The sequence below is a fragment of the Anastrepha obliqua genome, chromosome 2 (assembly GCF_027943255.1).
Source record: "Anastrepha obliqua isolate idAnaObli1 chromosome 2, idAnaObli1_1.0, whole genome shotgun sequence".
In the NCBI taxonomy this organism is placed as follows: Eukaryota; Metazoa; Arthropoda; class Insecta; order Diptera; family Tephritidae; genus Anastrepha; species Anastrepha obliqua.
The window spans coordinates 78,113,003-78,125,961 of NC_072893.1; the positions used below are offsets into that span (position 1 = coordinate 78,113,003).

The 12,959-nt window shown below is 40.0% G+C and overlaps 1 protein-coding gene across 3 annotated transcripts; it reads right to left on the reverse strand.

The window, feature by feature from the left end:
* Positions 1-827: 827 nt before the first annotated feature.
* On the reverse strand, positions 828-1,723 carry LOC129238628 (cytochrome c oxidase subunit 4 isoform 1, mitochondrial-like). Of its 3 annotated transcripts, none has more exons than XM_054873712.1 (2): positions 1,562-1,723; positions 828-1,495 (listed from the first exon to the last, which is right to left on the reverse strand). In XM_054873712.1, exon 2 carries the CDS (start codon positions 1,484-1,486, stop codon positions 947-949), a length of 540 nt encoding a protein of 179 aa, XP_054729687.1. In that variant the 5' UTR covers positions 1,487-1,495; positions 1,562-1,723; the 3' UTR covers positions 828-946. The 3 variants fall into 3 exon arrangements, with proteins under 3 accessions (XP_054729687.1, XP_054729688.1, XP_054729686.1); XM_054873713.1 differs by having other exon boundaries at positions 1,558-1,723; XM_054873711.1 differs by having other exon boundaries at positions 828-1,511; positions 1,562-1,722.
* Between the last annotated feature and the right edge of the window lie 11,236 nt (positions 1,724-12,959).

The following is a 12,959-nucleotide window of genomic DNA, read 5'->3' on the forward strand; positions in this document are numbered from 1 at the left end:
AACTCTTCTTGCGGTCACCGTAGACGAGTAATAAAACAAAAAAAGAAGTTCAGAAAAGCACATAAAGGCTTAACAGGACTCTTTTTTCTATTTAAGCAGAAACGCTTTGATGGTGTAAACTTTAATAGCAAAAATTGAAACAGGGAGAAAACTAAGTTAGCAGATTTTTATTCCCTATTAGACTTCATTAGTTTCTGAAAAATATGTATGCGATATTCATTTTTTTTATAAACATAGTTGATATGGCTCATTTCAAAATACAGTTTAGACAAGTGTCAAAATAAGCCAAGCAACCAATACCAAAAATACCTTCAATTTACAAATAATCAGCCCTAAGGACGTAACCAAAACATTCTACTGTTTTATTTCTGTATATTTAAGTAAATACCGCCCGTTTGCTGCATGACCGTCATAATCTAAAAACAAAAAAGAAAAAAACTCCAGCATGTCGTAATGAACGTGGCTGCTTAATTTGTGTTGTATAAAATCTCTGTCTATTCATTAGAAGAAAATATGCTTGGATTTCTGCTTAGGAAGTAAATAGAAAACTTTAAGTCTATTATTCTCGACATTTTTTGTTGTTTGAGTCATTGATATGTAGATCGACCCAAGGCGTATTCATTAAAGGTGGTGGAACTAGACCAACAAACAACAATGTTTTCTACGTTTGATTGTCAAAGCAAAGTATTGTCAAAGTACAAAACAAAGAATGAATTCGCTTTTTTTCAGTTTGGGCTGACAGCCAAATTGAGGCTGCGAAAGAAAAAAAAAACATATCAGCTAATTTACAGATCCCTTTACCGCTTCTAAAAATCCATCACATGAAATGCAATTTGGTGTACAATTTCTTTTATTGACATTTACATTTCCTTAGAAATTCCAAGTTAAAATCATGCATTAAAAGTTTTATAGTTTTTTTGGTGCTTGGAAAACATTATTATCGCTGCTACTTCCAGCGTTCTTTCTCGTAATCCCACTTTGACGCCAATCCAGTAACGGGGTTCATCTCTAAAGCAATCATGCGCTTTAACTGAGCGCTACGACGCTTTTCATCGAACGTTTCCGGGTACTCTGGATATACGCCGTAGAAATATGATAGTGATAGATATACACCAAGAGAACAAACCATTAAAGCTACGCCCACAGAAAACTTCCAATCGGAGGTGGGCGCTTTCATTTCAGCAAATGTCTTACAAAAACTATAACGATAGAGCTGCTTCTTCTCATCGTTGGTCAGCTTACGCCAATCGCCGGTTTCTTTTTCTCGTAGTGCACATGTTTCTGGATCAGGTTCACGAAAGCGCACCGGTGGCATTGGGTAGTCCAGTCGATCTTGATAACCAGGCGAGCCATTCCAACCATAACCGACAATTTCACGCTTGCCAATGCGCTCCATTACTTGATCCCTATGCGTAAGTCGGCGCGTGGTTAAGCCTTCACTCAATTTGCGGGCAAGGCGCAAAAGGGTATGATGCGGTGATTGCATTATTAGGTTCTGTGAGTGCATGATGCTGGAGGTTTTAAAAATGTAAGAATAATATTTACATACATACATACATACCTGGAAGTTGAAAATTTTCAAAATTAGTTCGCTTCTTTATGTGACGTCTGGAAATCTAATGTTTTATTGACAGTATAAGTAAAGAGAATTCGATTGAAATATTATTACTATATATTAATAAATTTGTAATATATCAAGGCGTATTTATTAAAGGTGGTGGCACTAGACCAACAACAATGTTTTGGACATTTGATTGTTACGGCAAAGTATTGGAAAAGTAGAAAACAAAAAATTAATGCGCCTTGTTTTATTCTGTGCTGAGAGCCACATGGACACATCGAAAAAAAAAAAACAAATCAGTTGAGTTACCAATACCACCTTTAATAGATTCGCCTTGGTAATATACTTTTTGGTGCCGGGCGACGAGATCATTTTGAACCGATGTCGGTTAGTTGCAGTCATGCATCGTGTGATAGTTCGTGGATAAATAATATTCTCTTGCTCTTTTTAGCGCAATCTAGGGTTTTGTGCATTTGTTGCCCGCTCTTGGAGATGTTACAGTGCAACACGAAGTCATCGAGCAGTGTGAGCAGAATAGTGGTTCGCGGCTTAATTTACAGATGTTTGGTTGAGAAGAGTGTTGTTCCCAGTCCCATTCTGAGGAGTGGAGGAGGAGAGGTAAATTCAATTTAATTTCAGTGTGCACGGCTGAGTAGCAAAAAAAACAGAGGTTTTGCTCCTTCACAATGGTGAAAAAGAGATTTTTGATGGGAAATTTGGCTGCCACGTCACTTGAGGATTCGGCAGCCGAATTCTTCACGATCATTTCACAAGTATTCACACACCCATCCAATCAGCCGTTGCTCAGATAGCAATGAAGTAATATGAGCGAGAACTGTTTTGATTTTTTTCCGTATATCATTAACACATTAGCACAATCATTTCAAACATATTCACACACTCGTTCAAATCAGTCATTCTTCAGACGCCAACGAAGTGTCATTGGTTAATTTTTTTCGTATTTCACCAACACAATCTCAGTTTTTTTTTGTAAACACACCCCAAATGGCGTCACCCCATCAGCTGCACCTCTAACAATCTTTTCACCATGAGACCGCATATACTAGTGTTAGGTTAGGTTAGGTTGACCTGGCAGGCTGAAAGTCGTCACATAGACCTATTGGTCCTTAGTAGTACCAGATGGAGCTTTACCCTTACGTTTTCTTGTAGTAAACTTCTTGTAATAAGCCTGCGTCTTTTGCGAATCTAAGTTAGCTTTGAAGCTCTAACCCCAAGAGACATTCTAACCTCTAATATTGTAGAGCTCCTCAACATTTCATTCAGGTTCTAGATAATGCAGGACAAGAACATAATAGGACTATTAATTAGTTCGTGCGGTTTTTTTTCGAAATTTGAAACTTTATTGACGTAAAATGGTTACAAATTTAATATTCAAAGTATTGTCCATCGCTTACTACTACTTTTTCCCATCTTTCTGGCAATTCACGGATTCCCTTTGTGAAAAATTCGGTCGGTTTTGCCGCAATCCACGAATCGATCCATTTTTTGACTTCATCGTAATTACGGAAGTGCTGGTCAGCCAGGCCATGTTGCATCGATCGGAAGAGATAGTAATCGGATGGCGCAAGGTCTGGACTATACGGCGGGTGGGGTAGGACATCCCATTTGAGCGTTTCTAAGTATGTTTTGACCACTTGTGCAACATGTGGCCGAGCATTGTCATGTTGCAAAATAACTTTGTCGTGTCTATCGGCGTATTGCGGCCGTTTTTCTCGCAGTGCTCGGCTTAAACGCATCAATTGTCGTCGGTAGACATCCCCCGTAATCGTTTCATTCGGTTTCAGTAGCTCATAATACACAACACCCAGCTGGTCCCACCAGATACACAGCATAACCTTCAGGCCATGAATATTCTGCGCCGACGTCGATGTTGAAGCATGGCCAGGGTATCCATACGTTGCCCGACGTTTTGGATTGTCGTAATGGACCCACTTTTCATCGCCAGTCACAATTCGATGCAAAAAACCCTTTCTTTTGTGCCGTTGAAGCAGTTGTTCGCATGCCATAAAACGGCGTTCAACGTCTCTTGGCTTCAATTCATACGGCACCCAATGGCCTACCTTTCGGATCATTCCCATGGCTTTTAAACGTTTGGAAATGGTTGATTGATCAACTCCCAAAGTTTTTGCAACCTCTTCTTGCGTTTGAGCCGGATCTTGATCGAGCAATTCCTCCAATTCGGTATCCATGAACTTTGGCGGCGCACCCTCGCGTTCTTCGTCTTCCAAGCCAAAATCACCACTTTTAAAGCGTGCAAACCACTTCTGGCACGTTCGCTCAGCTAGAGCATGCTCACCATAAACTTCCACCAAGATACGATGACTTTCGGCTGCTTTTTTCTTCATATTAAAATAATGAAGAAGAATTCCCCGCAAAAACACATTATTTGGCACGAAATTCGACATTTTCAAGTGTGGTAAAAATATTGTTGTTTACGCTTCAAATAAAAAACTTATACTGACGTTTGTGCCTTACGACAGTAGCTCTCCAATGAATGTTTGGAAATGTGGATCGATGGAATAATAATCAAGTTACGCCATCTGTTGTAAAACCGCACGAACTAATTAATATACCATTAGAAGGTGTTCAAGAATTTCCCTCTCTTTTGCAATTCTTATCTTGTAAGCGTGCGTCGGCAACAAGTTGTGGCTTTCCAGTATACGTACGATAGTTCTGGTTTCCATTCTAGACAGGACTAGTTCGAATCTGGCGTATTTATCTTCATTCTGTGTACATATGATTTTCGCGGTTTTACAAGTGGCTAGATTATTCCACCTCATGTCTATCCGCTGTTTTCGGCGATGTCATTGTATACCGTATTTAAAGGTTTCAGTATGTCGTTTTCTTGTTCGAATTGTATGTAAACTGTGCTTTGGCAATCTTATCTACAATTTCGTTTCCTGCAATGCCCTTATGTCCGGGTACCCAATAGATGTGTAGCCGTCTCTCTATGGTTTCCCTGGTCCTAAGAATGATTTTAGATGAAATTTCATATGAGTTTATTGCCTTTATTGCCGCTTGACTGTCAACGTATATATTTATATTGGAGTTGCTTTGCGCAATAAATCCCTGCACCTACTCCGTCCATCATTTTCGAGCCATCAGTAAATATATTAAACGTATTGGGACTAGGTTTCATACCTCTTTTCCACCCCTCTTCTTCTTCTATTGTTGTTCGGAATCTCTTCACCCAATTGTATTTCGGAGTCATACAGTCCGTATTGGTCCGATACCTCATACCTATTGAGCTATGTCCGAATATTTTACAGGTAAATACACCCGTTGCGTTAAGTCTTGCGGCAGATCTAGCTGCAAGACCTTCTGCCGCAATGTCAATCGGTGGTAATTTGAGTATTCTTTCAAGTGCTCGCGTAGGAGTAGTTTTAATTGCCCCTGTCGTGCAGAGTGCACCCAGACGTTGAATACTTTCCATAGGTGTTTTGTGCGTCGGTTTTCTCAATGCAGTCCACCACACTAGAGCACCATAGAGTAATATTGTCTTTACTACAGCTGATTGGGACAAATACTCTATTGAAGGAGATAGACCCTATTAGCGTTGGAGAGAAAACATTTTTTGCTGCCGCGTCGGTGGTTTCATTGCCTCGTATTCCTGTGTGTTCCGGTACCAAAGATTTTTTACTGGTTTAGATAGTTCACTCCAGGAGTCGGTTTTGCTTCCACAGTTGCTGGCTAGATTGCTTTGATGGCGCTTCAGCTTTCTGAACATATAAGTGTTCTGGTATTGTGTTTGGTTCCATCTTGAATAGTCCACTGTATAGCACGTAGTTCGGCGTTAAATATTCCGGGGGGTAGCGAAAGCAAACTTTGTTGCACGACGAATAAGTTATTTTCGTTAGTTTTTTTAACCATTGCCTGTTGCTCCATCTAGAAAGGAAACTTTTTCATAGAAAGTCGAATCGGGTGAAAATGTTGTGCTTATTTAACGAAGTAGATGTTGGTATTCTGTAGCGTTGGTGGTATTTTAGGTGTGACGGCTGAGTTTGCAGCCTTAGTTTTGAACGTTTTATTGTTATTGGTTAGTTTGCGGGAATGGGTAGCGCTAGATTGTGTAAGATAGTATCTGTATTTCTTATATCGCACGGGTTGTAGCTTGTAGGTTTGTTTTTAGACGGATTGATATGTTTTCAAAATTATTCACGCAGGCTTTCTTGTGTTGAGGTTATTGATGTCGCTGCAAGTTTGATGGCCCTCTTAGGTTAGGTTAGGTTAGGTTGAAGCGGTTGTCCATTATAGGACACACTCAAGTTCATGTCCCATTGCGATGCCGCGTGGGGAACTAGCCCTTATCCCTCCTGAAACCAAGGTGTAATATTCAAAAAATTCGCAAGATCCTTAATTTCGACAAAGCCGAGCCAAAATGGCGAGTCTACGTCTGGATAAAGCAGGACAGTGATACAGAAGGTGCGGGATCATCTCTTCCTCTTCCTCGTCTAGACAACTTCTGCAGAAGTCATGTGTTTGCACACGCATTCTCTGCCCCGTAATAACTGAAATCAGTATGTTAAGACTACACTTATCTCTTCTTAGTAGAAGCTCTGTGCGTTTAGCATTGAGAAACGTTACGTCATCTTTCGTTCGCGACTCTTACAATTTCCTCGCGGATACGTAGTCTACATGTTTGCAAGGGTATACCTATATCATTGTCTATGAACTCATCAGTCAATTTGGTACCGATTTTCGCTAGGTCATCCGCTCTGCAGTTCGCCTTAATGTCGCAATGGCCAAGAACCCTATCATTAGTTGAAGTGACTCAGTTGTTAAGAGATGCGCGGGATTTCATGCTACCTTGGAGGTTGTCGACTGTTTTGTGAGGGATTTTATCGCCGCCTGGTTATCAGTGAAAATGTAGATACCATCTCCAGGTATCGTATCATACTGTCACGGCTTTTATTATAGCCATCAGTTCGGCCTGAAAGACACTACATTAGTCGGGAAGCCGAAAACTGAAGGAGATCCCCAGATGCTCGAAACATACACCTCAGCCCATCCTGCCATCGAGCTTTGAGCCACGTCCCGTTCCCACTCTTCCCTCGAGGGTAGAAGGGTCACGAACGTTGTAGTGGCAAGTATAGACGGAACTGTATAGTCCACCTGTCTGGGAAGACCCAACGTGCCATCCAGGATTTTACCGTGGCCATAGTCTGTATTTGAATACTTACTTAAAGTGTTCAGCCTTATTGCTGCACTGCGCGCAGTATACTTTGCCTGCAGGTCTATCGGAAGGAAATTTAATATCACATATAGTGCTTTCGATGGCGTGGTTGACATTGCACCGGTTATGAGAACAGATGCAAGTCTTTGGACCCTGTCAACTCTTTTAATGTTCACGCCCTACTCCAGGGCATTCCACCATATTGCAGTACCGTAGTAGATAATTGGTCTAATTACTGCTGTATACAATCAGTGTATCATTCTGGGTTTCAAACCCAATTTTTTTCCAATGAGCCTTCTGCAGGATGTCCCTCTTATTGCGCGTCAACTTTCAATGCAATCAATGAGGTGGAAAGAAGAGCTCCAGCAGTTGATCTGAGGCATTTGTTAAAAGCGATATTGTTTTTTTTTTTAATTTAGCGCCTGACATATGTTTATAGCTGTTTCTATATGTGGATCTTTTTTACGCGAGTAAATTAGTTTCATTTGCTTTGTTAGTATATATATGAAATGTTATACTAGTTGCAATTAAAATACTAATAATAAAAAAAAAAAAAATTTGCTTTGTTCAGTTTTTTCACAACGTGTTTTGTATGCTCTTTCCATAGTAGCATTTTTGTACATATTAGACCTAGTAGTACACTCTTTGATCTGGATATTGCTCTGTCTCAATTTCATGCTCGTTGCGGTGCATTTATGCCTGCGATACACATGGAAGGCTTGCATTTTTTAGGAACTTTTGCGCCCCTGCTATCAGCCCAATGGTTGATTTTCTGGTACAGGAATTCGATGTGATTGCGGAGTTCGTATTGATTGTTATCGGCGTAGATTTCGATAAAGTTTATTCCTTTGGATTTTTTGAGTTCCTCTATAAGTGAATTTGTGTAAACATTATCGAGTGAGTAGTGATCCTTGAAGTAATCCATTGTTGCCGTCTATCCTTGTCATTATTAGTCGGTTGGATAGAAAGGATGAAATTACACGAAGTAGTTTTTTTGAATGCCCCATTCTTGAAGTTGTTGGATGACAAAAATATGTATTACGCGGTCGAACGCCTTTTCTAGGTGATCAGATAAGACGATGCTGTGCTTTTTATTAGCCTGCCTTTTTTTAATTTGCTTACTAATTGGTAGCAAAGGCAGTGTGTACACCCCTTTGTGTAAGAAAGGCATTCTGTTCTATCCAAATTTTATTTTGCAATAAAGATGCTTGTTGTTTTGCGATTCTGTTTTCAAAAACTTTTGAGATTGCAGGCGGAAGTGATATGGGTAGATTTTGGGATGGGTATGAGTGTTGCGTGCTTCCAGTCAGTCTGTGCTTGAAAGGTGTTATGGGGGCCCGGCTCCATCAAAAACAACAATAAAACGATGGTTTGTAGCCTTCAAACGTGGCGATGATGCACAACGTTGTGGACGTCCAAATGACGAGGTAATACCAGAAAATATAAAAAAATCCACATAATCGTTTTAAATGATCGAAAGCTAAAGTTGCTTGAGTTAACTGATATCGTAAAGATATCAAAAGGACGCGTTGGCTTTATATTGCATGAGCAGTTGACTAGGAGTTATCTGTATGCCGCGATGTCTGAATTTGGTATCCCCCCAAAGCGAATGGGTCTGGTGGTGAACGAGGACAAAACGAAGTACCTCCTGTCTTCAAACAAACAGTCGGCGCACTCGCGTATCGGCACCCATGTCACTGTTGACAGTTATAATTTCGAGGTTGTAAAAGACTTTGTTTATTTAGGAACCAGCATTAACACCGATAACAATGTCAGCCTTGAAATCCAACGTAGAATCTCTCTTGCCAACAAGTGCTACTTTGGACTAAGTAGGCAACTGAGCAGTAAAGTCCTCTCTCGACGAACAAAACTAACACTCTACAAGACTCTCATCATGCCCGTCCTAACGTAAGGCGCAGAAGCTTGGACGATGACAACATCCGATGAAACGACGCTTGGAGTGTTCGAGAGAAAGATTCTGCGTAAGATTTTTGGACTTTTGCACATTGGCAACGGCGAATATCGCAGACGATGGAACGATGAGCTGTATGAGCTTTACGAGGACATAGACATAGTGCAGCGAATAAAGATCCAGCGGCTACGTTGGCTGGGTCATGTCGTCCGAATGGATACAAACGCTCCGGCTTTGAAAGTTTTCGATGCGTTACCAGCTGGTGGTAGTAGAGGAAGAGGAAGGCCTCCTCTGCGTTGGAAAGATCAGGTGGAGAAGGACTTGGCTTCACTTGATGTGTCCAACTGGCGCCGGTTAGCACGAGAAAGAAACGACTGGCACGCTTTGTTAAATTCGGCCAAAATCGCGTAAGAGGTTATCGCGCCAATTAAGAAAAAGAAGAAGTTGACTATGAGAAAGCTCAGTTAAAATTGGGTGCCGCGTTTTTTCACTGTTGACCGAAAACAAGAACGTGTTGATGATGGATAAACATTGGTAAAACTACATGCATTGAACTTTGAATTGCCCCACATCTACCGTATGCGCCAGATTTGGCTCCCAGCAACTACTGGCTGTTCGCAGACCTAAAAGTTAATTTTGAACAAAAAAAATGTTTTCTTTGTTAGCCCGGAACTTTTCGGCCCATGTGTTATTTGTGGCGTGCATCTTGATGTTGTTCGCCAAGTGGAGGGACCTACAATTTTAAGCCGTCTCCGAACAGCAGATGGTGTTTTATGAGGAGCTTTTTCATGACAGGTAGGTAATAACGAATTAATACGCGGTAGGTAATTGATTTCTACAGGAAACAATTATTTTCAGAAGCTCAATTAATTTAAATATAATAAAATTGATAAAATGTAACATTCTCATGCCTCCTTAACCAATTATTAATTGTTTTAATTTCCGCTGCTATATTTATATACACACACACACACATAGAATTTTATTATGCGCACAAAACCAGTTTCGGCACCGAACAGAATCAAAGTGTTATAATTAACACTTTTATTTCTTCATTAACTTCATCACCAGCTGTAAACAAAAAATTAATGAATAAAAAATATTTACTTTTAAGTCATTATATAATTTATAATTGTGAAATTTTTCCGTAAACAGCGGGCGCATCCTTTTTAATCACTACATACACACATACGCAAGTGTGAGGGTTTTAATTATAAACACTCATACAAACACGCATAAGACTACAAAGCACAATTAAACATTAAAACCACAGAGGATAAGTTGGGCATTGCAATAAAGGCATTCCAATATGCCATTTGGTGCATTTTCTGGTTGACAAGTGGCATCCAGTAGCCATGGAAACGATGAATTTAAATGAAAATGCGTACATTTCCCAGTTGCGGTTTTGGAGCTTTGTATGTGCGCCAATGCGCAGATACCGGTCGGTATATGCATGTACGTACGTACATAGATAACTGTGCGTAGTGCGGTAAATTCCGACATTTCACGCATCTCGATTCCATTGCAATTGCTGAATGATTTAAGGCACAAGCGTTTAAACATAATTCCAAGCAATTTAATCAGACAGCGGGATTTTGTGTGTAAATATTTTGAGAATGATTTCAAAAGCTTTTGACTCCGTAGCTACTTAAATACTTATTTTTGCGTTGTTGGTAGTTCGTAAGCAAATTGAAAATTTCCAGTAGCTGAACTTAGAATTTTCTTGCGTTTTCTAAATTCCTCGACGAACTTAAGTTAGTTGGGCTGCTGTAATAGCTAAAAAAGGATATTTTGAAGTTCTTTTTCAGCGCTACAATAAAATATATGAAAATTTTGAAAAGACTCCTTTATTGTATATGTAATAACTGTATAATTTTTTTTAAGTAGTATAAAAAAAATGGTGACTACTCTGGTTTGCTTTAACGATACCTTGGCACTAGGCCAAAAATATAATTTTTTACTTTATATTGTCACGTCAAAGTAGCAAACAAAGAAGCAAGTTATTAATTTGAAACAAATTGCGCACTTTTTTATTATTTTATTTACATTTATAAAAACCCTTTTCAATTTAAATTAATTACAAAATTTCAATTACCAAATATCAGCCGGTCTACTACTACCATCTTGAATAGAATCACCTTGGCAAATCGCAAGCAATTTTTAGTTTACGGTAAGAATTTTTTTCTCGATTATGCATTTGAGTAGCTATAGATTGAGGGGAAGTATTTAATAAAAGAAGTAAATCAAAAGTATGCTTTCATAATTTTATTTTCTGTGCAATTCCTCTCGAGTGAAATACACTGTTCCCTTCGTGATTATAATGCTTTATGTCACTGAAAAAAAATATTCCTTAGATTTCTCTTCAAAATGGTTTAAAATAGACGTCTTCATCATCTAAAAATCAAATGTGAAAAAGGATATATTCACTCAGAATGAATTTCCGTGAATCCCTATAATCTGAGCGATATGAGCGTGCGCGTTTTCTTGTAGAATCAACACTATGTGCGTAAATTGTCCATTTCTCTATTGTTAGAGTGGCTCGCATTCATGACTCAGTAAATTAGCGTAGTATTGGCTATCCAACTGGTTATCTGTAGTCCATCTAGACAAGTAACGAGCTAATACAACTCCTCCGATATTCCATAAAATAATAGCCATAATCTTCGATGTCAATTTTTCCATTATAAATCTCTTGGGTGGTATTTCCTCTTCATCCACTGCAGCGACTCTTTTTAGACTCTAGTACTTATTGATCAGGTTTCATCAACGGCAACAATACGATTGCAAATTTCGTTCACTTCACTCTGACATAAGTTTAAGCAAATCTTTATAACCTTCGCTGCTGTCGAGCTGTGTGAGCATTAGCGGTGCTTAAGGCGCACTAACAAAACGTTTTCTATTGGGAGGTTGAATTAGTTTTAAAGGTTTTTTTCGAAGATTTGGGGCTTTATTGTGAAAAAACGGTACAAAATATTTTATTTGAAGTATTGGCCATCGCTAGCTACAACTTTTGCCCATCTTTCGGGCAATTTCCGGATGCTGTTTCTCCAAAATTCTGGCCGCTGCTTGGCTATCCATGACTCAACCCATATTTTGGTAGCCTCGTACGAGGAGAACCGCTAGTCCGCCAAATCGAGACTCATATGCCGGAACAAATGATAATCGGAGGGAGCTATGTCTGGACTATACGGCGGGTGGGGTAACACTTCCCAGCCAAGCGTTGCAAGGTATTTTTTGACAGGTTGAGCAACATGCGGCCGAGCGTTGTCATGTTGCAAAATAACCTTGTCGTGCCTTTTTACCGTTTCCGGCCGTTTTTCTTTCAATACCCGGCTTAAACGCATCAATTGCAGTCGGTAACGATCCCCCGTGATTGTTTCGCCCGGTTGGAGCAGCTCAAAATATACGACGCCGACCTGATCCCACCAAATGCAGAGCATGATTTTCTTGCCGTGAATATTCTGCTTGGCCGTCGACGTTGATGCGTGGCCGGGCAAACCCCATGATTTTTTGCGTTTTGGGTTATCGTAGTGGATCCATTTTTCGTCGCCAGTCACCACCCGATGCAAAAAACCCTTCCGATTTTGTCGCTCGATCAGCAATTCGCACGTAAAAAATCGCCGTTCGACGTCGCGCAGCTTCAACTCGTACGGGACCCAATGTCCTTGCTTTTGGATCATTCCCATCGCTTTTAGACGCTTGCAAACGGTTGACTTATCAACGCCCAATGATTCAGCAAGCTCTTCTTGGGTTTGGCACGAGTCCTCGTTTACCAATTCCCCCAATTCCGCGTCCTCGAACTTTTTGGGCTGGCCAAGACGCTCCTTGTCTTCGGTGTGAAAATCACCACTTTTGAATCGTCGAAACCAGTACTCACATGTTGAAATCGACGGAGTATGGTCTGGGTAGGCCTCCTGCAGCAATTCACGGGCTTGGGCTGTATTTTTTTTCAAATTGAAGCAGAAAAGCAAAGCTTCCCGCAAATTGCGTTTCGACGGCACGAAAGTTGACATACTCGGAGCACGAAAACACTGCGTTGTTTATACTTCAGCGAAATGACAGATACTGATAAACAAAGCCTAGGGATGGGGCTTTGTCATGAATATATATTCAGTATTGCCAACGCGATAAAGTGATAAATAGCGCCATCTGTGTGTCACCTTTAAAACTAATTCAACCTCCCAATATTATTTGTACATTAAGGTATATAATCCTTATGAGTGAATGATACTTCTCCAAAAATGTCTTTCGTTATATTTTTAGAGAAGATATTTATTTACAGTGCGATGGTC